At 35.4% G+C, this 26,080-nt stretch overlaps 3 protein-coding genes across 7 annotated transcripts; 2 read left to right on the plus strand and 1 right to left on the minus strand.

Moving 5' to 3' along the window:
* The first annotated feature begins 1,221 nt into the window (after positions 1–1,221).
* Positions 1,222–18,397, plus strand: LOC127505501 (cytochrome P450 2B15). Of its 2 annotated transcripts, XR_007927724.1 has the most exons (10): positions 1,222–1,483; positions 1,601–1,754; positions 3,163–3,315; positions 3,579–3,739; positions 4,386–4,559; positions 4,646–4,787; positions 6,465–6,652; positions 7,297–7,438; positions 7,669–7,995; positions 18,135–18,397. XR_007927724.1 is itself a non-coding variant. In XM_051881087.1 (9 exons), the coding sequence occupies exons 1-9, from the start codon at positions 1,289–1,291 to the stop codon at positions 7,857–7,859; spliced, it is 1,500 nt and encodes a 499-aa protein (XP_051737047.1). In that variant the 5' UTR covers positions 1,222–1,288; the 3' UTR covers positions 7,860–8,510. The 2 variants fall into 2 exon arrangements, 1 of the variants encoding a protein (XP_051737047.1); XM_051881087.1 differs by lacking the exon at positions 18,135–18,397 and having other exon boundaries at positions 7,669–8,510.
* LOC127505506 (uncharacterized protein C1orf87) lies at positions 7,795–26,080 on the minus strand. Of its 4 annotated transcripts, none has more exons than XM_051881106.1 (8): positions 25,935–26,080; positions 25,599–25,713; positions 24,357–24,516; positions 23,908–24,024; positions 23,537–23,773; positions 20,714–20,782; positions 20,479–20,617; positions 18,541–19,895 (listed from the first exon to the last, which is right to left on the minus strand). In XM_051881106.1, the coding sequence occupies exons 2-8, from the start codon at positions 25,697–25,699 to the stop codon at positions 19,735–19,737; spliced, it is 984 nt and encodes a 327-aa protein (XP_051737066.1). In that variant the 5' UTR covers positions 25,700–25,713; positions 25,935–26,080; the 3' UTR covers positions 18,541–19,734. The 4 variants fall into 4 exon arrangements, with proteins under 4 accessions (XP_051737064.1, XP_051737066.1, XP_051737065.1 ...); XM_051881105.1 differs by having other exon boundaries at positions 25,931–26,069; XM_051881104.1 differs by lacking the exon at positions 18,541–19,895 and adding an exon at positions 7,795–9,514 and having other exon boundaries at positions 25,599–25,973.
* Positions 11,088–18,397, plus strand: LOC127505502 (cytochrome P450 2B15-like). The gene is made up of 9 exons (XM_051881089.1): positions 11,088–11,350; positions 11,461–11,614; positions 12,969–13,121; positions 13,385–13,545; positions 14,196–14,369; positions 14,456–14,597; positions 15,615–15,802; positions 16,404–16,545; positions 17,808–18,397. The coding sequence occupies exons 1-9, from the start codon at positions 11,156–11,158 to the stop codon at positions 17,996–17,998; spliced, it is 1,500 nt and encodes a 499-aa protein (XP_051737049.1). The 5' UTR covers positions 11,088–11,155; the 3' UTR covers positions 17,999–18,397.

The raw sequence follows: 26,080 nt of genomic DNA on the forward strand, positions 1-26,080 counted from the left end.
CGATTTACCACCATTTTAATGGTAGTTATACGTGAATTTCTCGGTTTGTTGATATCGCTACTTACAAAAAGCACAATGCGCAGCGTGTTTTGTTCAGTTGTGGTAAAATCATGCTCCTCTTTGAAATATAGGCCTGCCGCCTATCACACATTAATGTTTACACCCTTTGTACGCCAGTTGTGAAAATGTATCAGTCAACTGTGAAATTTAAGTTGTTGCCGTTTTGCGGTCCTGGCGTTCATAACCTGTACGATTCGCGGTTCAATCGATTCATTGCAAAGAACCGATCTCAAAAAAATGATTCGCGAGCCAAACCTTATGCTTTCGTTTTCGCATTCGTTTCCAGAAAAAAAACCGCACTTTCAGACAGACAACGCCTTTTATCGACACGGAAACTTATGACAAAATTAATCTAAAACGACACTATAAGAATTACAAGTATAAGAACAAGATTACAAGAACTATATATAATCTAGCTATTCATTTACATGTGATGTAAGTGAGAAGCAGTTCACACCAGGAGTTCTCAGGAAAATTATCAAAACCAAGCTCACTTCTCATTAACTTTTTTTCCTACAAATTTTGGGATAGGTAGGCTACTTTCACGTCTGCTTAAACATGAAATGCTATTAACAAAATGTGGAAGTTGTTGCATCAGATACAGATGTTTGATAAATATAACGGAATGATTACTAAATTGATCAATCATTGTATTTATTACATGATGTTCCAAGGTATTTTAAGGAAGGTAGCCTACCGCCAAACATAAAATCCACCAAATGTGTAAATAAGGTATTCCTTGTGGTTGCATCGTTCATTTGTGCGTCACCTTTACTTGTATGTTTTTTCTAACCTTTACACACCTCTTGCATAATGTCATTAACGAGGAACAATTATCTTTTCTGATTAGATGTCTGAAGTCTCAATCCGACTCCAAAAGACAGGTCATTTTAATTTGAATATTTGATTACTCCAGTATCCCCTTACTCTTCAATTATTCACTCACAAACTTGACAGTCTGATCTTAGCCAGAGTTACAGAATCCCAATGATTTTTTTTTGCCACCAGTTTCCCTTAAATACTCAGGCTAAAACAAAAGAGCTGTAAATCTTTAGTATCCAAATATTTTGGAATTTTGTTAATGTGCCCCAAAGGTAATATTAACACAGCTGAAAGGGTTAACAGCATGCCAAACTCTCCCACTGTCTCCTCCTTCTTCCGCTTTTGCTTTTATAAAGCCCACAGTTGTCCGCTGCTCTTGTGTTTGTCCTGAAAGGACTCTGTCATCATGTGGACGACTCTCGTGAAGTTAGACCTGACCTCTGTAGGTCTGGCTCTGTTTCTGGGCTTGATCTTTCTGGTTCTGTTCGAGATCATCAGGATTAATTCCTACAGAAGTCAAACTCCTCCTGGTCCCAGACCTTTGCCTTTTGTGGGATCGTTACCACAATTTTTAAAGAAACCAATGGAGTTCGTAAGATCAGTGAGTCTTTGCTGTTTTCTTGGTATGGGCTTATCATTTAACCGTGTTTAATTTACAACATATGAGTTCAGAAACATTTCCTTAGTTTAAATGCACTTGTGAATCTTCTCCGAATAGATGTCTCAGTATGGAGAAATGTCCACTATGTATCTTGGGAGGAAGCCAGCAATAATCCTCAACACAATCCAGGTCACGAAGGAAGCCCTGGTTCAGGAAGCTTTTTCTGGAAGACCGGGTCTGCCTCTTATTGAATGGATAACTAACGGACTTGGTCAGTAACACGGTATTATGATGATTGAAATGTGGATTTTATACTATTTCATTCTATACTTTAGAGTCACTCTTAATAATAAAGGTTTTCACAGCGATGTCATAGAAGAACTATTTTGGGTTCCCTAAGAATCTCAGTGTATTATGGAAGCTTGTTTCCACCACTGAAAAAAAAAAAAAAAATTGTCTCACAAATATGATTTCTTCCCCCTCACAATTGCTTGATATAAACTCGTGTTATATGCGTCAGAATTGAGTTATAAAGTCAGAATTGCATAATATAAAGTAAAAATTGCGTGATATAAACTCGCAGTTGCGTGTTAGTCAGAATTGCGAGATATACAGTCAAACCAAAATTTATTCAGACCTGAACATTTCATTCATTAATTCAGTTTATTCACTATAGTTTAAAAAAATGGTAATAAAATATGACAAGAACTCAGAGTTAAACTGTGTCAGAAAAAAATAATCTTAATTATGTCAGATAACACTTAAGCAAAAGATGGTCAGGTCAAAGTGTCTGAATAATTTTTGGTTCCAAATTTTTATCAGTTTTACTGGTAGTCCACTGTATGAAGAATTTTTGGGTATAATATGTCACAGTTTACTTTATTTTGCTATCCTCACTTACAGAAATGAACTATAGTGCCCTGCACCCACTAGTAAAAATACATCAAAAATATCAAAAATGTCTGTAAACTCACAGTTACGAGTTCTAAAGTCAGAATTGCATGATATAAAGTAGCAATTGCAAGTTATAAAGTCAGAATTGCGTGATATAACTCCCATTTATGTGTTATAAAGTCAAAATTGTGTGATTTAGGCCTGGTTTCACAGAAAGGGTTTGGCCTAAGGATATTAAGTAGCTTTTCTAATTGTACACTAGATAAAAACATAACTTGCGTGCATCTTGAGACAAAACAATGGCACTGACATATTTTAAGATATTTTCTTTCAGTTAAAACAGCTCAAACATGCATTTTAGTCTAGGACTAGCTTTAGGCCTTGTCTGTGAAACCAGGGGATAAAGTCTTAATTCCGAGTTATAAAGTCAGACTTGCAAGATATAGCCTAAACTTATAGAGATGTAAACTCAAAATTGTGAGGGGGAAAAAGTCAGAATTGTGAGATTAAAAAGTCCCAATTATCTTTCAAATTGTTTAATTCCGTGGCAGAAACAAGCTTCCATACACATTCGAAAAATCTTTTGGCACTATATAGAATCTTTTTTCAATAAAAAGGTTCAATAGATGTTAAAGAATCTTCATAGAATCATTGATGCCAATAAAGAACCTTTATTTTTAATGGTGTACGGTCAATCCCGAGTGTCTTTGCTTCAAAAATGTGCACATTATAAATTTAGCAATAAATCAGATTTGAGATTTGAACGTTCATTCTCTCTTTCTCAGGTATAATAATGGTCACATTTGGTCACTCCTGGAGGCAGCAGAGGCGGTTTGCTCTGCACACACTCAGGAATTTTGGCCTGGGGAAGAAATCAGTAGAAGATCGGGTGTTAGAGGAAAGCCGCTATCTGATTTCTGAAATGCTTAAAGAAGAAGGTATGAAATGTTCATCCTCTGTTAGAACTCATTCCATGGTCTCGGGCTGCAAACTAGCTCATCTGTATCAAACAGCACCCAAAGGACTCTTTCTTAAACATTTCTTCTATATGTGACATTGACATTTTTGTATTTAAAGGTTGAGGAGGATGCATATTTAAAGACTTTCACAAATATTTTCAATATTTAAATTCACATTTCTATTTAAAATGGATTGGATATTTGGCCTTTTCTCACTCATACTGAAGCATGTTTGTTTGCAGGCAGGTCAATGAACCCCCAGCATGCAATACAGAATGCAGTTTCCAACATTATCTGTTCCATCGTGTTTGGAGATCGCTTTGATTATGATGACAAACGCTTCTCATACCTTCTGAAAATCCTGAATGAGAACTTAATGCTTGCAGGGTCAGCTGCGGGACAGGTATGATCACATTCTCCATTTTTGACAGAAAATAATTTTTTATTTACACTGCTGAAAAAATAATCCTCATGGCTTTCTCTTTATTATGTGTGCATTATCCTCATCCATGTCTCCCTCCCATAGAAACTATTTTATTATTATTATTTTCATTTTATTAATTGATTGATTATTGGCTATGGTCTCCCTTTGAGTAAATAATCAAGAATTTAAATCAGTGCATCCATACTATATATTAACTTGAATCAGGTAGCGAATCATGTGACCTGCATTCCCATTGCTATATTGCATAACATCATGCATTTGCATGAAGTTGGGCTTACTTTAGTTGACTGAATTTTTAATTATTGTTTTATTATTTTATTTGACTTCAATCTATCAACATAGTTATACTATAACGCCTTAATATATTTTATAAACTAGAAATGCTCTGCCATTGCAAAAATTCTTATCTAATTACAAGATGAACTAGATGAACTTCCATATTTTCATCAACTTTTAAATGTAAGTTAAAATATTTACTTAAATATTGATGATAAGAATATTTACATTGTATGGAGTGAATAAAATGCACTTAAAAGAAGTCTCAAATTGTGAAAAATATTTGAAACATACAGTAAGGCACCCATCATCTTTTTGTCAATCTTAGTTTTACAACTTAGTGCCCTTCATCAAGCATTTCCCAGGGCCACACCAGAAGATCAAACAGAACGCCAATGAGTTATTGGGTTTCATCCGGGATGAAGTTAAAGGACACAAAGAAACTCTGGATCCAGACAGCCCACGAGACTTCATTGATGCCTACCTGCTGGAGATCGAGAAAGTGAGATCACTGTTACTGAAAGAAGGATTCTCACATGCATACAAGCTGTAGTAAACTGATATAAAGATTTATTTCACCTGGAACAGCAAAAGTCCAACGAGGACTCCACGTTTCATGAGGAGAACCTGGTTATGTCAACAGCTGACCTGTTCCTGGCTGGAACCGACACCACATCGACCACCATCAGATGGGGGCTCATCTTCTTGATTCAAAACCCAGATGTACAAGGTGCTAAAGCTAAACATTAGCAGTTTATAAGAACACTACAGGAATCTTAGTGTTGAAGGCAGTGAATAAGTAGAAAAAAAATTCTCACACTTCGGACTTTTTCCCCTCAGAATTGCAAGTTATGTTCAATTCTGAGAAAAAAATTAGCGAACTGTGAGATATAAACTTGCAATGGAAGGAAATAAAGTCAGAATTAGGAGATATAAAATCACAATTCTGACTTTTTTCTACACAATCGCAAGTTTATATTTCGCAATTCCGACTTTTTCCGGCAATTGGGAGTTTATGTCTCATAATTCGATAATTTCTTAGTTCAATCATTTTCAAATCTGAGAAAAAAAAGTCCTAAGTGTAAGAAACTCACCATTGCAAGAAAAAAAAAGTGAGATTATACATCGAAATTACCTTCTTTTTTTTTTTTTTAATTTTGGAAAGTTTTGTGCTGGAAACAAAAAAATTTGTGTTCCATAATCAGGTCCATTGTCAACAATGTTGGGTTGATTACTTACACATTATAGTCAGTTACTGACTCCAAATTAGGCTACATAACAAAAATTATGTTAGTAATGTAACGTAGTTAGTAATGTAATCTAGATTACACATTTTAGGTAATTACTTTTTAGATTACGTTTGACCTAACTCATTTATCACATTGATGTGAATAGGATCATTTTAAAATGTAATATATAATCTAATTACAAGTACTTATTTTTTGGAATCTGATTACGTAATCCAGTTTACATGTTACTGCCAAGCATTGATTGTTAATAACAGATGTATAAAGCACTGCTCATACAGAAGTCACTTTCAAAACAAGCAGCTTTCTAGAACTTGAACATGAGCGAAATCTGCGTGGGGATTGAACTTTTTTGCCTTGCGTGTAATTCCTGATCGCAACGATTCCTATAGACCCTTTTCACATTTCTCAGAAGCGGAAGTCGTCATAGTTGGGTAAACTTTTATAGCGGTGAATGAGAGACTTCAGTATATTTTTTGTTTCCATTTGCACAAATAGCAAACGAAAAACTCCATAATAGTGTTTTCGTAACTTTCAAAAAGAGGAAAAAAATAGAGAGCTATTGATAACAGCAGTCAGAAGAGAGAAAGATGTAATTTTTACCGTCACTTCCATAGCCGCTGTATTAGAAACACTCTCACAGCAGCGTTAACTATTTTTTTTTGTAATTTGATGCAACGGTAAAATACTAAGTATAGGGTTATAAATGTACATACGTTTTTTTTTTTTTTTTTTTATGAAAATATAAAAAACTTTGCAGAATTTACAATATTGATGACCGTTAAAAAGCGTCATCACAGTCTGTGTAATCAGGAATTCGACCGCGAAGTTTCGCAGAGCAACGGTAAATGTGACCACGCCTTTTCTGCAGAACCATTTAAGTCTGCGGTTTTCCCGCAGAATTGGGCTACTTTTACACTGTTGCCGCGGGTTGTTTTTCATATCCGCGGGTTGAAGCGACCCCAAATAACATGATATTTAGCCCCTGGAATGCGACTTTTACCTGGGGAGCCCCACCAGAAACACGGATTTTACCCCCCGGAACGTGATTTTTAGTGTGGGACCCCCGTCGTACATTTGCTAAAAATCAAAACCTAAAGCTTTAACTCATACTAACCGTCAAGCGCCAGGAAATTCAAATTCCCTTTTATCTCACACAGATCGATGTCATGAGGAGATTGTTCGGGTACTGGGTTACGACCGCTTGCCCAGCATGGATGACCGTGACAAACTACCGTACACCAACGCCACTGTTCACGAGATCCAACGCTGTGCCAACATTGTACCATTTGGCGTGATTCATGAAACGATTCAGCCCACAAAACTACGAGGATACGACATTCCCAAGGTAATGAATGGAGCCTGGATAAATGAATGAAGTTAAGTAATTGCTCACTGAAAATTTAGAGTCTAGTTATCCACGTTCCATCCTTGCTTTTCCTTGGCAGTTCGAATCGTTCATATTCAGATCTTTTTGATGAATCGGTTGACAAACAACATAATATACATGAAGCTTTAAGGATTTTTACAGTCTTTTCATACAGTTGACCTCGCAATAAAGATGCTACCACAGTCATAAATTGGTCATTTATGACTGGTAGCATTTTTATTGCGAGGTTAAGTAGCTACAATAAGTATTCATGCACTTTAAAGAAAAGGATGAAGAGACTAGAATAAGAGATTATATTTTTATATTCTTTCACAAATATTTTAATGTTCATGCACTTTTTTGACTAGTAATTTAAACTGTAAGGATAAAGAAACTAGACTAGATATTATATATTAAGATTCTATAAAGTTGTGTGCTGTACTTGTCCATTTAGTTAAATGAATCTTATATAAATATGTATGTAATAATATCATGTAAGAGCATTAACCCAGTGTACATTATGATTGATTCCAGTATGAAACATGGGACTATATAGGAGGTTATAAATTACCCTGGGTTTTGCAAAAAGCTTTATTGAACTCTGCTGAACTTTCCTCATACAGGGAACTACGATCTTAGCAAACTTTGCGGCAATTTTCAGCAATAAGGAGCACTGGAAGCATCCCGACTCCTTTAACCCGGAGAATTTCCTGGATGAGAACGGACACTTCAGCAAGCCGGAATGCTTCATCGTGTTCTCAGTGGGTGAGTCAGGCGTTTGATATTAATAAATACAAATTTACTGGACTAATATTAAATATAAAATATGAAATATTTCAGCATATAAATATTTTATGCATGACTGACAAATATGCATCACATTAAGTTTACTAGTTTGTTTATAGTTAACACTCTATATAGATGGAAATTTTATATGAAACTCAAATACTTAAATCTTAAATATAGGCCTAAATATTTGTGTGCTGGTTTATCAGGTCCGAGGGTCTGTCTTGGCGAGACACTGGCGAGGACGGAGCTCTTCCTGTACATCACGTCTCTCCTACAGCGGATTCATTTCTCCTGGCCACCGGATCCACAGCCCCTGGACATGGATGGGATCATGGGTATTGTCCGCGCTCCTCAGACCTTCAACATCATCTGCCGCAGCAGAGATACTAAAGAGTGACCGTCAGGAACCCCAAATATCATCATACACACTGAAGAACAACAATAAAGACAAAGCTGCTGAGAGACACAAGAGCATGTAGGCTCATCTAAATCATCATATCTAATCAGTTATTTAATACATGAACTCTTGTCAGGTATTTATTCTGATGATTTCACTATAGGAAAATAACTTATTTCCAGTTTTTGTAACATCTGTTTGACATTGATGGATGGTATGAAACAAAGTTTAGCCTTTTCTTCTGTATTGTGAGGCATATGAGTGAAACTGCTTCTCAAACAAGAACAAATGTAGGGCGGGACTTGATTTTGTCCATGGGGAATTGATTGGATGGTTGTGGTTTGCTATTGATGGATCTCATGTGGGTGACAGAGGGCTGCATGCTCTCTGGAATATTCCATAAAAAACAAGAATGATCCATTTTAGTTTCATGGTGACTAAGAGTTTTGGACATTTATTTAAGCATAGCTATAAAATGAAAGGAAAATGTTTTGTTTGTGGGGAAGTCATGTTGACAATTTTTTATTATTATTTTATTACAGATCCATGTATTTTATTAATATATCTACATGTACATGTAATACACATAGCTGTATATGATTTGTATAGTGAAATGCTTTTATTACAAATAAAAAATGACATGCAATTGAACAGTTCTCTGAAGCATTCCTTTCAAGTCTGAAGTCAAAGTCATTTCACTCAGCGGCCATCTTTGAAATGCCTCTCGGGCATGCAAGTGCAGCTCGAATAGGGAAACATCAAATTCTCTAAAGCTGTTTGCCAAGCTTTCAATTAAATTTCATATTTGAAATCTCCAATGAAATCTGACAACAACTGTCAAGTGTTTCTATAGGAACCGGAGCTTCTAACGTTCGCTGCACACTTTACCAATCTGCGATTGACTCTTATTTAGAAGGTGGAATTTATTACGCCATATTGCACGTTGCACTTTCTCCCATTCATAATAATACGAGCGCACCATCTTTCTATAAAGTCTTTGTCTAAAGTACAGTATCTTTTCATTTTTTTTCCAGTAACAATGAACATTAATGTGTAAATGTTCTGTCAAACTCTGCACCAGAGCACACCATCCAGTTGTAGGTTTATGGGTGGAGCCAAAACTCGCATGTGCATTTATGTCCATGTGTTTAAAGTCATCGAACTGGTTGAGTAACTAGATCATGTGACTTGAGCGTCCATGTTGTGGCACAAACAACATGGTCATCCTCCACAGTCTGAACACATGTTAAATCATGCTATATCTGCAATCTTATATCAGTTTGATTAGTCTTTTATGATCATCAGGCCCTATGTTGTGCCTAATTAACAAACTGATCATTTTTAGAAATTAAAAAATGTTTAAGTCCCTGCTTTGTTTTTTTAACCGCTAGAGGGCCAAAAGTTACAAAGTGTACCTTTAATAATGGATGTGCAATGTATGTTTAGATTAGACCCTCTTGTGGGCATTTTGTGTATTACATGATAAGTATTGAGAAGGCCTCTAATGTGGGTATTAGTGATGCATCAAAGGTGAACTTTGCCCTCTCGTTGAGTGTTACGCGTGACCTCATTGACCTTCAGTGGACTCAGATTCAGATCAAAGATGAGGCTGTAGTTCAGAATCAGGCGTTTGGCTTGATCTCTGTCCACATAACCTGAAGAACAGTGTTGAAAACATCATTTCAGCTTGCGAAATACTATCACTTCTTAATCCATCACAGTTTTAAATTGCTTTAAAGAGGACATATTATGTATTTCATAAAGTCTTGATTTTGTTTTTGGGCTCTACTAGAACAGGTTTTGTTAAAAACAACAACAAAAAATCATTATTTTCCCCATATTCTCCATTGTTGCAGCTCCTCTCTTCCCAGTCTGTCGGTATCTCTCTGTTTAGTTCCTGTCTATATGAAGCCCCGCCTTCTGAAAAGCACAATGTGCTCTGATTGGTCAGCTGGACCAGCTTGTTTGGGAAATGTCCCGCCTCTTACTGTAACCACCAGTTTCAACACACTACTAACAAATGAGGAATATTGGAACTTTGCAGAGCTTTTTCATGCTCAAACAGCAGCATTACACACTAAAGAACATGGAATGATATTCCATAGACAACGCCTTTTATCAACATGGAAACTTATGACAAATTAATCTAAAATGACACAATAAGAATTAAATTTAGCTATTTATTTACATGTGATGTAAGTGAGAAGCAGTTTACATCAGGAGTTCTCAGGACGATGATCAAAACCAAGCTCACTTCTCATTAACTTTTTTTTCCCTACAAATTTTGGGATAAGTAGGCTACTTTCATTTCTTACTATGAGGTAAATTAGAACATTAAATAAATAAATACAAAAGAAAGGCACACTTGTTGATTTGATGCCTTTTATTTTGTGCAGTGGCTATTTTGTGGGTCTATTGCCAAAGTGGTAGAAATAGCCAAATACACCATATCATGGTATTCTGCATGTTCTGTTCAACTTTTTTTGAACGTCTGCTTAAACAAAATGCTATCAACAAAATGTGGAAGTTGTTGCATCAGATACAGATGTTTGATAAATATAACGGAATGATTACTAAATTGATCAATCATTGTATTTTTAACATGGTGTTCCAAGGTATTTTAAGGAATAGGTACCACCAAACATAAAATCCACCAAATGTGTAAATAAGATATTCCTTGTGGTTGCATCGTTCATTTGTGCGTCACCTTTACTTGAATGTTTTTTCTAACCTTTACACACCTCTTGCATAATGTCATTAATGAGGAACAATTATCTTTTCTGATTAGATGTCTGAAGTCTCAATCTGACTCCAAAAGACAGGTCATTTTAATTTGAATATTTGATTACTCCAGTATCCCCTTACTCTTCAATTATTCACTCACAAACTTGACAGTCTGATCTTAGCCAGAGTTACAGAATCCCAATGATTTTTTTTTTTTTGCCACCAGTTTCCCTTAAATACTCAGGCTAAAACAAAAGAGCTGTAAATCTCTAGTATCCAAATATTTTGGAATTTTGTTAATGTGCCCCAAAGGTAATATTAACACACAACCCGTTCCAGTTCGTCCATAGAGTGACGCCGAGGGGCACCTTTGGCGTATCCCAAGCGACGCTGGGGGTGCTTGACCATGCTTCAATTGTTGACGCTCGGGAGTGAGAACGGGTTGTAACACAGCTGAAAGGGTTAACAGCATGCCAAACTCTCCCACTGTCTCCTCCTTCTTCCGCTTTTGCTTTTATAAAGCCCACAGTTGTCCGCTGCTCTTGTGTTTGTCCTGAAAGGACTCTGTCATCATGTGGACGACTCTCGTGAAGTTAGACCTGACCTCTGTAGGTCTGGCTCTGTTTCTGGGCTTGATCTTTCTGGTTCTGTTCGAGATCATCAGGATTAATTCCTACAGAAGTCAAACTCCTCCTGGTCCCAGACCTTTGCCTTTTGTGGGATCGTTACCACAATTTTTAAAGAAACCAATGGAGTTCATAAGATCAGTGAGTCTTTGCTGTTTTCTTGGTATGGGCTTATCATTTAACCGTGTTCAACATACATGTTTAGAAACATTTTTTTAGTTTAAATGCACTTGTGAATCTTCTCCGAATAGATGTCTCAGTATGGAGAAATGTCCACTATGTATTTTGGGAGGAAGCCAGTGATAATCCTCAACACAATCCAGGTCACGAAGGAAGCCCTGGTTCAGGAAGCTTTTTCTGGAAAACCGGGTCTGCCTCTTATTGAATGGATAACTAACGGACTTGGTCAGTAACACGGTATTATGATGATTGAAATTTGGGTTTTATACTATTTCATTCTATACTTTACAGTCACTCTTAATAATAAAGGTTTTCACAGCGATGTCATAGAAGAACTATTTTGGGTCTCACAAATATGATTTTTTTCCCCCCTCACAATTGCAAGTTTACATCTCACAATTCTGACTTTTTCCTCTCAGAATCGCGTGATATAAACTCGTGTTATATGCGTGTTATAGTCAGAATTGCGAGTTATAAAGTCAGAATTGCATAATATAAAGTAAAAGTTGCGTGATATAAACTCGCAGTTGCGTGTTAGTCAGAATTGCGAGATATACAGTCAAACCAAAATGTATTCAGACCTGAACATTTCATTCATTAATTCAGTTTATTCACTATAGTTTAAAAAAATGGTAATAAAATATGACAAGATCTCAAAGTTAAACTGTGTCAGAAAAAAATAATCTTAATCATGTCAGATAACACTTAAGCAAAACATGGTCAGGTCAAAGTGTCTGAATAATTTTTGGTTCCAAATTTTTATCAATTTTACTGGTAGTCCACTATATGAAGAATTTTTGGGTATAATGTCACAGTTTACTTTATTTTGCTATCCTCACTTACATAAATGAACTATAGTGCCCTGCACCCACTAGTAAAAATACATCAAAAATATCAAAAATGTCTGTAAACTCACAATTACGAGTTCTAAAGTCAGAATTGCATGATATAAAGTAGCATTTATGTGTTATAAAGTCAAAATTGTGTGATTTAGGCCTGGTTTCACAGAAAGGGTTTGGCCTAAGGATATTAAGTAGCTTTTCTAATTGTACACTAGATAAAAACATAACTTGCGTGCATCTTGAGACAAAACAATGGCACTGACATATTTTAAGATATTTTCTTTCAGTTAAAACAGCTCAAACATGCATTTTAGTCTAGGACTAGCTTTAGGCTTGTCTGTGAAACCAGGGGATAAAGTCTTAATTCCGAGTTATAAAGTCAGACTTGCAAGATATAGCCTAAACTTATAGAGATGTAAACTCAAAATTGTGAGGGGGAAAAAGTCAGAATTGTGAGATTAAAAAGTCCCAATTATCTTTCAAATTGTTTAATTCCGTGGCAGAAACAAGCTTCCATACACATTCGAAAAATCTTTTGGCACTATATAGAATCTTTTTTCAATAAAAAGGTTCAATAGATGTTAAAGAATCTTCATAGAATCATTGATGCCAATAAAGAACCTTTATTTTTAATGGTGTACGGTCAATCTCGAGTGTCTTTGCTTCAAAAATGTGCAAATTATAAATTTAGCAATAAATCAGATTTGAGATTTGAACGTTCATTCTCTCTTTCTCAGGTATAATAATGGTCACATTTGGTCACTCCTGGAGGCAGCAGAGGCGGTTTGCTCTGCACACACTCAGGAATTTTGGCCTGGGGAAGAAATCAGTAGAAGATCGGGTGTTAGAGGAAAGCCGCTATCTGATTTCTGAAATGCTTAAAGAAGAAGGTATGAAATGTTCATCCTCTGTTAGAACTCATTCCATGGTCTCGGGCTGCAAACTAGCTCATCTGTGTCAAACAGCACCCAAAGGACTCTTTCTTAAACATTTCTTCTATATGTGACATTGACATTTTTGTATTTAAAGGTTGAGGAGGATGCATATTTAAAGACTTTCACAAATATTTTTAATATTTAAATTCACATTTCTATTTAAAATGGATTGGATATTTGGCCTTTTCTCACTCATACTGAAGCATGTTTGTTTGCAGGCAGGTCAATGAACCCCCAGCATGCAATACAGAATGCAGTTTCCAACATTATCTGTTCCATCGTGTTTGGAGATCGCTTTGATTATGATGACAAACGCTTCTCATACCTTCTGAAAATCCTGAATGAGAACTTCATGCTCGTAGGGTCAGCTGCGGGACAGGTATGATCACATTCTCCATTTTTGACAGAAAATAATTTTTTATTTACACTGCTGAAAAAATAATCCTCATGGCTTTCTCTTTATTATGTGTGCATTATCCTCATCCATGTCTCCCTCCCATAGAAACTATTTTATTATTATTTTCATTTTATTAATTGATTGATTATTGGCTATGGTCTCCCTTTGAGTAAATAATCAAGAATTTAAATCAGTGCATCCATACTATATATTAACTGAATCAGGTAGCGAATCATGTGACCTGCATTCCCATTGCTATATTGCATAACATCATGCATTTGCATGAAGTTGGGCTTACTTTAGTTGACTGCATTTTTAATTATTGTTTTATTATTTTATTTGACTTCAATCTATCAACATAGTTATACTCCGCCTTAAAATATTTTATAAACTAGAAACTGCTCTGCCATTGCAAAAATTCTTATCTAATTACAAACAAGTAATGGAAGTGATAGATGAACTTCCATATTTTCATCAACTTTTAAATGTAAGTTAAAATATTTACTTAAATATTGATGATAAGAATATTAACATTGTATGGAGTGAATAAAATGCACTTAAAAGAAGTCTCAAATTGTGAAAAATATTTGAAACATACAGTAAGGCACCCATCATCTTTTTGTCAATCTTAGCTTTTCAACTTAGTGCCCTTCATCAAGCATTTCCCAGGGCCACACCAGAAGATCAAACAGAACGCCAATGAGTTATTGGGTTTCATCCGGGATGAAGTTAAAGAACACAAAGAAACTCTGGATCCAGACAGCCCACGAGACTTCATTGATGCCTACCTGCTGGAGATCGAGAAAGTGAGATCACTGTTACTGAAAGAAGGATTCTCACATGCATACAAGCTGTAGTAAACTGATATATAGATTTATTTTACCTGGAACAGCAAAAGTCCAACGAGGACTCCACGTTTCATGAGGAGAACCTGGTTATGTCAACAGCTGACCTGTTCCTGGCTGGAACCGACACCACATCGACCACCATCAGATGGGGGCTCATCTTCTTGATTCAAAACCCAGATGTACAAGGTGCTAAAGCTAAACATTAGCAGTTTATAAGAACACTACAGGAATCTTAGTGTTGAAGGCAGTGAATAAGTAGAAAAAAAATTCTCACACTTCGGAATTTTTTCCCCTCAGAATTGCAAGTTATGTTCAATTCTGAGAAAAAAATTAGCGAATTGTGAGATATAAACTTGCAATTGCAGGAAATAAAGTCAGAATTAGGAGATATAAACTCACAATTCTGACTTTTTTTCTGCACAATCGTGAGTTTATATTTCGCAAATCCGATTTTTTTTCCCGGCAATTGGGAGTTTATGTCTCATAATTCGATCATTTTTTAGTTCAATCATTTTCAAATCTGAGGGAAATAAAGTCCTAAGTGTAAGAAAGTTTTTTGCCTTGCGTGTAATTCCCGATCGCAACGATTCTTATTTTCACATTTCCGGGTTTCTCAGAAGAATAGTTGGGTAAACTTTTATAACGGTGAATGAGAGACTTCAATATATGTTTTGTTTCCATTTGCACAAATAGCAAACGAAAAACTCCATAATAGTGTTTTCATAACTTTCAAAAAGAGGGGGGAAAAAAGAGAGCGATTGATAACGACAGTCAGAAGAGAGATGTAATTTTTACAGTCACTTCCATAGCCGCTGTATTAGAAACACCCTCACAGCAGCGTTAACTTTTTTTTTTTTTTTTTTTTTGTAATTTGATGCAACCGTAATATAATACTAAGTATAAATCTACATACATTTTTAAAAAAATGAAAATATAAAAAACTTTGCAGGATTTACGATATTGATGACCGTTAACGCGTCATCACAGTCTGTGTAATCAGGAATTCGCCCGCGAAATTTCGCAGAGCAACGGTAAATGTGACCACGCCTTTTCTGCAGAATCGTTAGTGTAATGATGCTCTTTCTATTAGCTATTGGCCTTGTCGCCATTTTCAACACTGCTCACATTTGCTAAGAATCAAAGTTTTAACTCTTACTAACCATCAAGCGCCAGGAAATTCAAATTCCCTTTTATCTCACACAGAGCGATGTCATGAGGAGATTGTTCGGGTACTGGGTTACGACCGCTTGCCCAGCATGGATGACCGTGACAAACTACCGTACACCAACGCCACTGTTCACGAGATCCAACGCTGTGCCAACATTGCACCATTTACCGTGATTCATGAAACGATTCAGCCCACAAAACTACGAGGATACGACATTCCCAAGGTAATGAATGGAGCCTGGATGAATGAATGAAGTTAAGTAATTGCTCACTGAAAATTTAGATTCTAGTCATCCATCCTTGCTTTTCCTTGGCAGTTTGAATCGTTCATATTCAGATCTTTTTGATGAATCAGTTGACAAACAACATAATATACATGAAGCTTTAAGGATTTTTAGTCTTTTCATACAGTTAACCTCGCAATAAAGATGCTACCACAGTCATAAATGACCAATTATTAAGTTGCTACAATAAATATTCATGCACTTTAAGGAAAAGGATGAAGAGACTAGAATAAGAGATTATATTTTTATATTCTTTCACAAATATTTTAATGTTCATGCAATTTTTTGACTAGTAATTTAAACTGTAAGGATAAAGAAACTAGATATTATATAAAGATTCTATAAAGTTGTGTGCTGTACTTGTCCATTTAGTTAAATGAATCTTATATAAATATGTATGTATTATTATCATGTAAGAGCATTAACCCAGTGTACATTATGATTGATTCCAGTATGAAACATGGGACGATATAGGAGGTTATAAATTACCCTGGGTTTTGCAAAAAGTTTTATTCAACTCTGCTGAACTTTCCTCATACAGGGAACTACGATCTTAGCAAACTTTGTGGCAATTTTCAGCAATAAGGAGCACTGGAAGCATCCCGACTCCTTTAACCCGGAGAATTTCCTGGATGAGAACGGACACTTCAGCAAGCCGGAATGCTTCATCGTGTTCTCAGTGGGTGAGTCAGGCGTTTGATATTAATAAATACAAATTTACTGGACTAATATTACACGCAAATAAATATTTAGGCATATAAATATTTTATGCATGACTGACAAATATGCATCACATTGAAGGTGCAATATGTAAAATTGTCTGTCTGCTAGAAGTCGCTAGAGGCCTATTCAAAACAAAGGCGTAGCTTGATGATGCCAAGTTTGAGCGCGGAATCTTGGGACATGTGTTCTTCACATCACAGCCGGTGGAAATAATCAGTATAGGACTCGGGCAGAAATCATGTTCATGGATGCGATTATTAACGTTACTGTAGTATGAAGCAGAGCAGGACCGAGTGTTGTGGGAGCTGAACGAGGCCGCTGGAGCGATTGCGCAACACACGGCGCAAGCAGCGGAACTTTTATTATGCCACAGTCGCCGGCGCCGCTTCCGCTTTTTCGGTCATGAGTATGAGGTAACGCAGCTCTGTTTTATCGTATTAGATACATTTGAGTGTGTTGAAAATGATGTTATAACGTTACTCTGTGCGTTCGCTCGGTGGCTGCTGTGAGACACTTGTTGCACACTGCAGTAAACTAGATCGATTTTAGAATATCATATTAAATGCTGGATGGCTTGTGTTGATAAATGACATGCAATTAATTTTAAAATGTATTGTATGATGGAGAAAATTCTGTTTTAATGTTACTAAAATAAAGCTGCATCTGATTATGCTATGTTAGCTACTTCACAAAATAGTGTTTTTCTCTGAGGCATGGTAAAGCATGGTACTCGCAAAAAAATCAAGAAAATTAGATTTAAACAATAAGACTAAACCTGCTGAGCTATATAACAATAATTAGATTTCTGTCTATAAATGTAACCAAACAGTTGTTGCCTTGTCTATTAAAACATGTAATATATTAAAGCATCTTTGGTGTTTCCATGGTTTCTACAAAATAAAATCGGAAACCGAGGGTAATGCGGGTATGACGCAATTGACAGGCGACTCCTCGCACGTCCCGGAGCCTTGGTTAAAATTGCAATTTTCTCACGATTTACAAATAGTTGGAAACATCTGGGATATTGTAAGTACTCAAGTGAACAAAATATATAACACTGGCCTAGTGGTTTTTGGGTATTTTACTGCAAAATTCTTACATATTGCACCTTTAAGTTTACTAGTTTGTTTAGTTAACACTCTATATAGATGGAAATTTTATATGAAACTCAAATACTTAAATCTTAAATATAGGCCTAAATATTTGTGTGCTGGTTTATCAGGTCCGAGGGTCTGTCTTGGCGAGACACTGGCGAGGACGGAGCTCTTCCTGTACATCACGTCTCTCCTACAGCGGATTCATTTCTCCTGGCCACCGGATCCACAGCCCCTGGACATGGATGGGATCATGGGTATTGTCCGCGCTCCTCAGACCTTCAACATCATCTGCCGCAGCAGAGATACTAAAGAGTGACCGTCAGGAACCCCAAATATCATCATACACACTGAAGAACAACAATAAGGACAAAGCTGCTGAGAGACACAAGAGCATGTAGGCTCATCTAAATCATCATATCTAATCAGTTATTCAATACATGAACTCTTGTCAGGTATTTATTCTGATGATTTCACTATAGGAAAATAACATTTCCAGTTTTTGTAACATCTGTAACATCATTTATTTAAGCATAGCTATAAAATGAAAGGAAAATGTTTTGTTTGGGGAAGTCATGTTGACAATTTTTTATTATTATTTTATTACAGATCCATGTATTTTATTAATATATCTACATGTACATGTAAAACACATAGCTGTATATGATTTGTATAGTGAAATGCTTTTATTACAAATAAAAAATGACATGCAATTGAACAGTTCTCAGTTCAGAAGCATTCCTTTCAAGTCTGAAGTCAAAGTCCCTTTAAGACAAGTCATTTCACTCAGCGGCCATCTTTGAAATGCCTCTCGGGCATGCAAGTGCAGCTTCTATCTCTTTGAATGGGGAAACATCAAATTCTCCAAAGCTGTTTGCCAAGCTTTCAATTAAATTTCATATTTGAAATCTCCAATGAAATCTGACAACAACTGTCAAGTGTTTCTATAGGAACCGGAGCTTCTAACGTTCGCTGCACACTTTACCAATCTGCGATTGACTCTTATTTAGAAGGTGGGATTTATTGCACCATATTGCACGTTGCACTTTCTCCCATTCATAATAATAAGAGCGCACCGTCTTTCTATAAAGTCTTTGTCTAAAGTACAGTATCTTTTCAACACCATCCAGTTGTAGGTTTATGGGTGGAGCCAAAACTCGCATGTGCATTTATGTCCATGTGTTTAAAGTCGTCAAACTGTTTGAGTAACTAGATCATGTGACTTGAGTGTCCATGTTGTGGCACAAACAACATGGTCATCCTCCACAGTCTGAACACATGCTAAATCATGCTATATCTGCAATCTTATATCAGAGTTTGATTTGTCTTATATAATCATCATTACATTTGCTTGGCTTTTTGGAGATGGCGAGGACTGAGGGATTTGAAATGTTCGTTTCAAGCATTACATAAGAGAAGTTTTGAGAAGGGCTCTAATGTGGGGATTAGTGATGCATCAATGCACAGTAATATCCACTGCCTTAAACTTTCAGTAATTTAGTACATTTCATTCCTTAATTTTTGACTGTCATAAATCACAAGGGATGCATGTACACCTGTTTATTACTGTTTCTGCATCAATTTCTTGCTTGAATCTTAAAATTCTCGATCAGAAATCACTGGAGCACCAAAAATAAGTTTTGATTGTTGACCAATTAAACTGCAGAAAGTAAGGGGGAAGTTAATGTCATGAAACCTGCCAAGAAACGTCCAGGTTCATTTCACACCAAAATCAAAAGATAAAACAAGAAATTAGATTTTGCTTATAAGCATGAAAATGAAGATTGATTATTTATTTATGGTGACATCATTTTAATACCAATAACTATAAGCATATTAGTATTAAAATATGATTAATTTTCTTAATATAAAATATAATTTTTAAATGAAACATGAATTGTATCTGTTTATATGCGATTCACTCAGTTTTCCATATTGGAAAACCTCAATTTAAAAGCCATTTTTACAGGGTCAGTGTTAATATTTCCCAGCGGTTATTGAGGATGACTGTAACGCTGTAGTATGTGCATAGATTTTAGAAAAGTGTAAAGAGGTTTATAGTTCCTTCAGCTGCCGCAGAGCCGAGGCCAGGTGAACTTTGCCCTCTCGTTGAGTGTTACGCGTGACCTCATTGACCTTCAGTGGACTCAGATTCAGATCAAAGATGAGGCTGTAGTTCAGAATCAGGCGTTTGGCTTGATCTCTGTCCACATAACCTGAAGAACAGTGTTGAAAACATCATTTCAGCTTGCGAAATACTATCACTTCTTAATCCATCACAGTTTTAAATTGCTTTAAAGAGGACATATTATGCATTTCATAAAGTCTTGATGTTGTTTTTGGGCTCTACTAGAACAGGTTTTCATGCTTGAATGTTCATTATTTTCCTCATATTCTCCATTGTTGCAGCTCCTCTCTTCCCAGTCTGTCAGTAACGCTCTGTTTAGTTCCTGTCTCTATGAAGCCCCTCCTACTGACAAGCACAATGTGCTCTGATTGGTCGGCTGGAGCAGTGTGTTGTGATTGGTCAAGCAATTTGGGAAATGTGCCAACCCTTACCATAACCGCCAGTTTCAACACACTACTAACTAACTCAACCAGGCTCCGCCCCCTTATTTTGCATATGTCTTGGGTGGGAATTATTTAAATGAAGAATATTGGAACTTTGCAGAGCTTTTTCATGCTCAAACAGCAGCATTACACACTAAAGAAAGATGAATATGTAAAAAAGCATAATGGTCCTCTTTAAAATGAGCATCTTGGGACCAGATAGACTTTATTTTTATGATGGGTTTATACCTGTGTTTTTGGTGTCACACATTTGTAAGGCCATCTCCATCTTCTGGAACCTCTGAAGCCATGTTTCTCTTTGGGCTCCAGTCACACTGATCACTGATTCCAGGTCAGTACTGGCCACTGACGCATCCCAGATCTCTGCCTAACGGGGATCATGTTCAAAATATCTTTTTTTTTTATTTCAGAAAATTGCAGAAAAGATAATATTCTGGGTATTTTATCAGGCTCAGTGACAGACCTCAGCACTTTGCTGTTTCTCATCTTGCACGGCTCTCTGTATGAACTGCAGCAATTCTTTATAATGCACCTGCAAAGTGTGATGGTGAGTACAATGCACTGCACATAATAAAACTGTTTTACCATTCACTTTCACTTGAAAAAAAAAAAAAAAGAGACAAACTTCAATGCAAATAGTTCCTATAGAAAACCATTTATGCTCGAAAAATAGAGCTGCACGATTAATCGTTAAAAGATTGCGATCTCGATTCAAACACTGGCATGTGATCTTATTCCTAAATGACAACAGTTCGCCTGTGTCTATTAAAACTTTGACAAAAATTACACCAAAACATTAAAATCTGTGTTTGCGCAGCTGCTGATCCAGAGAGAGCAGTTGTCATGTTTAGGTATTAAACAGCTTCACGAACAGTCTTTTCAACCACACAGAATTGTTATTTCTGTGTTACAAATATTCACATTATCACAGAAGAACTGGGATAAAAGTTTATAGTTTGGATATAAACACTGATGTCTACGGAAGCGATCAAAATAGAGTAAATCACCTTTTGAAAGTAACTTGACGTTTCAAATAACGATTGTATCGATTACATCATACCACCAGTAGGTGGCGAAGAGTGACTGTTAAAAATGTATTTGACACTGAATCATTCATTCAAGAGATTCGTTCAAAAAACGCTGGTTTTATACAGTAATGAAACAATGAAGTATTTATGAGTGAGTCATTGAATCATTCACTAAAAAAAACATTTTTTTTTTAATTCATTCAGATTAATTACGCATATTAAATAGACTGCAGTAATAAACATTTGTCTGAACCTCTAGTAAATTACATTTGTACATTTTGTTTAATTGTTCAGAATCGTGAGAGAATCGTGATCTTTGTAATTCTCAATTTATCTAAATCGTGCAGCTCTATTAAAAACACTTGAAACTGTATAAATGATCTTATAATTAATATTTACAAAGTTAAATTAATTTATAATTAATTCTGAAAGTGTGAAATCATGCATGTCACTAAACTGAGGCTGATAGCAACGTTTCAATTTTAGAAAAGTAGTAATAGAAGAAGTAAGGAATAATTGACAATGACCGTTGAATTATTATAAAAAATAATGCACACCTCGGGTGTGCATTATTTTCTAATAATTCAACAGTCCAGAGTTAATTATTCCACTTACACTATGGTTACCACACCTCGAGAGAGAGAGAGAGAGAGAGAGAGAGAGAGAGAGAGAGAGAGAGAGAGAGAGAGAGTGCGAGAGAGTACGCACTTTCAGGACATAATAAGATATATTTTGTGGCAAAAACCATGACAATAATTTGTCGTTTTTATCCTATTGTTTACTATATTTATTTGCTTGGTCGGTGTTGTTGTGGGTTTTGTTTCTTTTGCGGTTGTAGGCTGTAAGGACCATTGAAATAACTGAAATCATTTGGCGAAGTGATAGGACATGTAATGCGGTCAAGACCTGCCTGGAACTATTTTAGCCGTGCGTTTCCCCTCAAAATAATTGCACACCATAGAACGTTCGACAACCAATCAGATTCGAGCATTCAGCCCCGTAGTATAAGTTGAATTAAACCACATATAAAATGTTTTTTTCCACTATTTTAAAGGTGCAATATGTAGAATTTTCTATCTGCTAGAGGTCGCTAGAGGCCTATTCAAAACAAAGGCGTAGCTTGATGAAGCCAAGTTTGAGCATGGAATCTTGGGACATGTGTTCTTCACATCACAGCCGGTGGAAATAAATCGGGATAGGATTTGGCAAGAAATCATGTTCATGGATGCGATTATTAACGGCGCGAGCAGCAGAACCTTTATTATGCCACAGTCGCTGGCGCTGCTTCCGCTTTTCCGGTCATGAGTATGAGGTAACGCAGCTCTGTTTTATCATATTAGATACATTTGAGTGTGTTGAAAATGATGTTATAACGTTACTCTGTGCGTTCGCTCGGTGGCTGCTGCGAGACACTTGTTGCACACTGCAGTAAGATAGATCGATTTTAGAATATCATATTAAATGCTGGATGTATTATAAATGGCGTGCAATTAATTTTAAAACGTATTGTATGATGGAGAAAATTCTGTATTACTGTTACTAAAAATAAAGCTGCATCTGATTATGCTATGTTAGCTACTTCACAAAATAGTGTTTTTCTCTGAGGCATAAAGTATGGTACTCGCAAAAAAATCAAGAAAATTAGATTTAAACAATAAGACTAAACATGTTGAGCTATATAACAATAATTAGTTTTCTGTCTATAAATATATCAAAACAGTTGTTCCCTTGTCTATTAAAACGTGTAATATATTAAAGCGTCTTTGGTGTTTCCATGGTTTCTACAAAATAAAACTGGAAACCGAGGGTAGCGCGGGTATGACGCAATTGACAGGCGACTCCTCACACGTCCCGGAGCCTTGGTTAAAATTGCAATTTTCTCACGATTTACAAATAGTTGCAAACATTTTGGATATTGTAAGTACTCAAGTGAACAAAATATATAACACTGGCCTAGTGGTTTTTGGGTATTTTACTGCAAAATTCTTACATATTGCACCTTTAATTAAAAAACTTTTAATACCAGTATGAATTAATGAATAAATAAACAAACAAATAAACAGGTTGTTCATGAAAATAATCAATGGTGTGTATAGCGTGACTTGTATATGAAATCAGAACAATGAATTAATGAATACAGAACGATGAATTAATGGGTTTCATTTTGTTGAATGCAAATGACCCTGAAACTGTACAGTGATTAACTGAATAACAATATTTGCTGTAATTCCCAAAGGTTCAGATGAAAGCTGAAGTACCTGCTCCGGCTCTCTGGTGTCAGTGAAGGATCTGAACACACAGGCCAGTGTGCTGAGCTTCAGAGGCATCTGCAGTCTGAGGAAGAGGTATGTAAGTTCTGACTGATGGAGGATTCCTGACTGGGACGGGTCGAGTGATGTCACTTCCTCCTCAATGCTCTGGAATGCATGTGGTTCCCAGTCCCGCAGTTCCTCTGAGACAGATGAGAGGAGGCAGCGCTCCTCTGTCTGGACATGCTAAAAAAGATCAGTCATTTTGGTTTTTTAAAGTTTTTATTTTTATTTTACAATACACTACCATTCAAAATAATTTTTTTTGAAAGAAACAATTTTCAATGTTCATTAAAGACAGCATGCACATGATACCTCACCTCTGCCCCTGTATTATGATGTTGTTTTGAATGACCCAGGTTGTTTGTGGACTTCAGATGTATGTAGGAGCGTGAGCGATCTCCACATGGTGCCGTCACACACCGTCTGTCTGGAACCTGGATCATTACCATACCATTAACATCCAGCCATCTTCAGCAGGAGCTTCAGATGATAAAGCATTTATTCTAGAGGACATTTCTTCTAGTGAACTTTCGGAAGTGGTTTCAGAACCCTGGACAGCATTATTATTTTGATTGGTAAGTGTTTTTCAGTACAATGGACAGTGCAATCATTCATCAGCTTGAGCTGATCTCAAGTCATCTAAAAAACTGTAAACACACAGTGCTAAAAGAAGCACAAGTTACTGTTTAAAATTATTTTGAGGTCACGAGTTGGGTATTATATGTATAATTCAGTGTAGTTTATGCTGTAATTGATGTTTCAGTACCTGTCTGAGGGCGTCTAACAGGCTCTCTCTGTGCTCAACTGCTCCCACAGGATCCTGGTCATGAGACGAGGATTTTCTGCTTAAATCTCCATCTGTGACTCTGTTAGGTGGACTGTTTCTGTCCTCAGAGCTGTTCGTTACCTCAAGATCATCTGTAGGACTATATAACAGTTTCAAACAGTGTATTTGGCCTCCATTTGACCTTTTACATTTATTCATTGTTAGAGATTGTTACTTATTGTTATTATTATTATTATTATTATTAAGATGATCTTGGCTTAAAGATGATTAAGGTTTCTGATATTAAATCATTTTGCAATTTCTCTTAAATTTTTTATAAATAATTAAATATTTCTTTCATTTATTATTATTATTATTATTATTATTTGTAATAATATTTATAAAAATTAATATAATAATAAATTATATATATGTACATTAAATAATGTAGTTTATTATTATTATATTTATTATTATTAATAACAAATTATATTTATTCATTTCATTTATTATTATTATTATTAATAATAATAATGGTAATAATAATTATATAATAATAATACAATTTATATATATATAAATTAAATCACGTCATTTATTATTATTGTTATTATTATATATGACTTTTTTAATGGTTTAATTATATTTATGTATTATTAATAATACTAATAGTAATAATTATATAATATAATAACTAACTAATTAACTAATAACTAATTAACTAACTAATTAACTAATAACTAATATAATAATTGTAACAATAATAATAAATTATATATATAAATTAAATCATGTCATTTATTATTATTGTTATTATTAATAATAACAAATGACTTTTTTAATGATTTAATTATATTTATGTATTATTATTAATAATACTAATAGTAATAATTATATACTAATATAATAGTAATAATAATAAATTATATATATAAATTAAATCATCATTTGTTATTATTGTTATTATTAATAATAACAAATGTCTTTTTAAATTATTTAATTATATATAAATGTATTTATTTAATTATATATGTGTGTGTATTTTGTGTGTGTGTGTATATATATATATATATATACACACACACACACACACACAATACAATGTATTGTGTATACAATAATAATATACATCATTTAAAATGTATTTATATATATTTAATGTGTATACATGAAAATAATTTTATACTTACAATTATGTGGAAAAAAATATTTTTTTCTTTAAAGAATAAATCGCAAATTTACCTTTTGGTCCCTTCAGTGAAATACTTAATTTGTTTCCCACCAACAATCTTCACCACCAGCTGTGGCATGCTGGTCTTCCCTGTGGTTTTCCATCCATCCATGATGTGGGAAGCTCCTACAGAGAAGATAATGAGACACAGATACTCTACAAAAACACTCATGCATATATCAGACATGAAAAGTATTTGCACACTTAAAACTGTCACTGCATTACATGATAAGATACTGCCGTCACTTTCCTGAGCCGTTTGTCCGTGGCTTACTTCAATATGATACTTCAATGTTGTAAGTCTTGTTTGAGTTTGAATGCTAAAAGGAAAACATTTACTTACTCACTGTCTCTGAATCTCTGCTTTCCGTCTCTTTCAGGTGTATAAAACAGAGCAGTTCCTCGTCCTGAGCTGATATGTGTCTAGATACAGTCACGGGTGAGGTTAGGAGCAGCAGTATCCACGAGCACAGCCTGTTCTCTGGAGGGTTCT

The sequence above is a fragment of the Ctenopharyngodon idella genome, chromosome 22 (genome assembly GCF_019924925.1).
Source record: "Ctenopharyngodon idella isolate HZGC_01 chromosome 22, HZGC01, whole genome shotgun sequence".
Classification (NCBI taxonomy): Eukaryota; Metazoa; Chordata; class Actinopteri; order Cypriniformes; family Xenocyprididae; genus Ctenopharyngodon; species Ctenopharyngodon idella.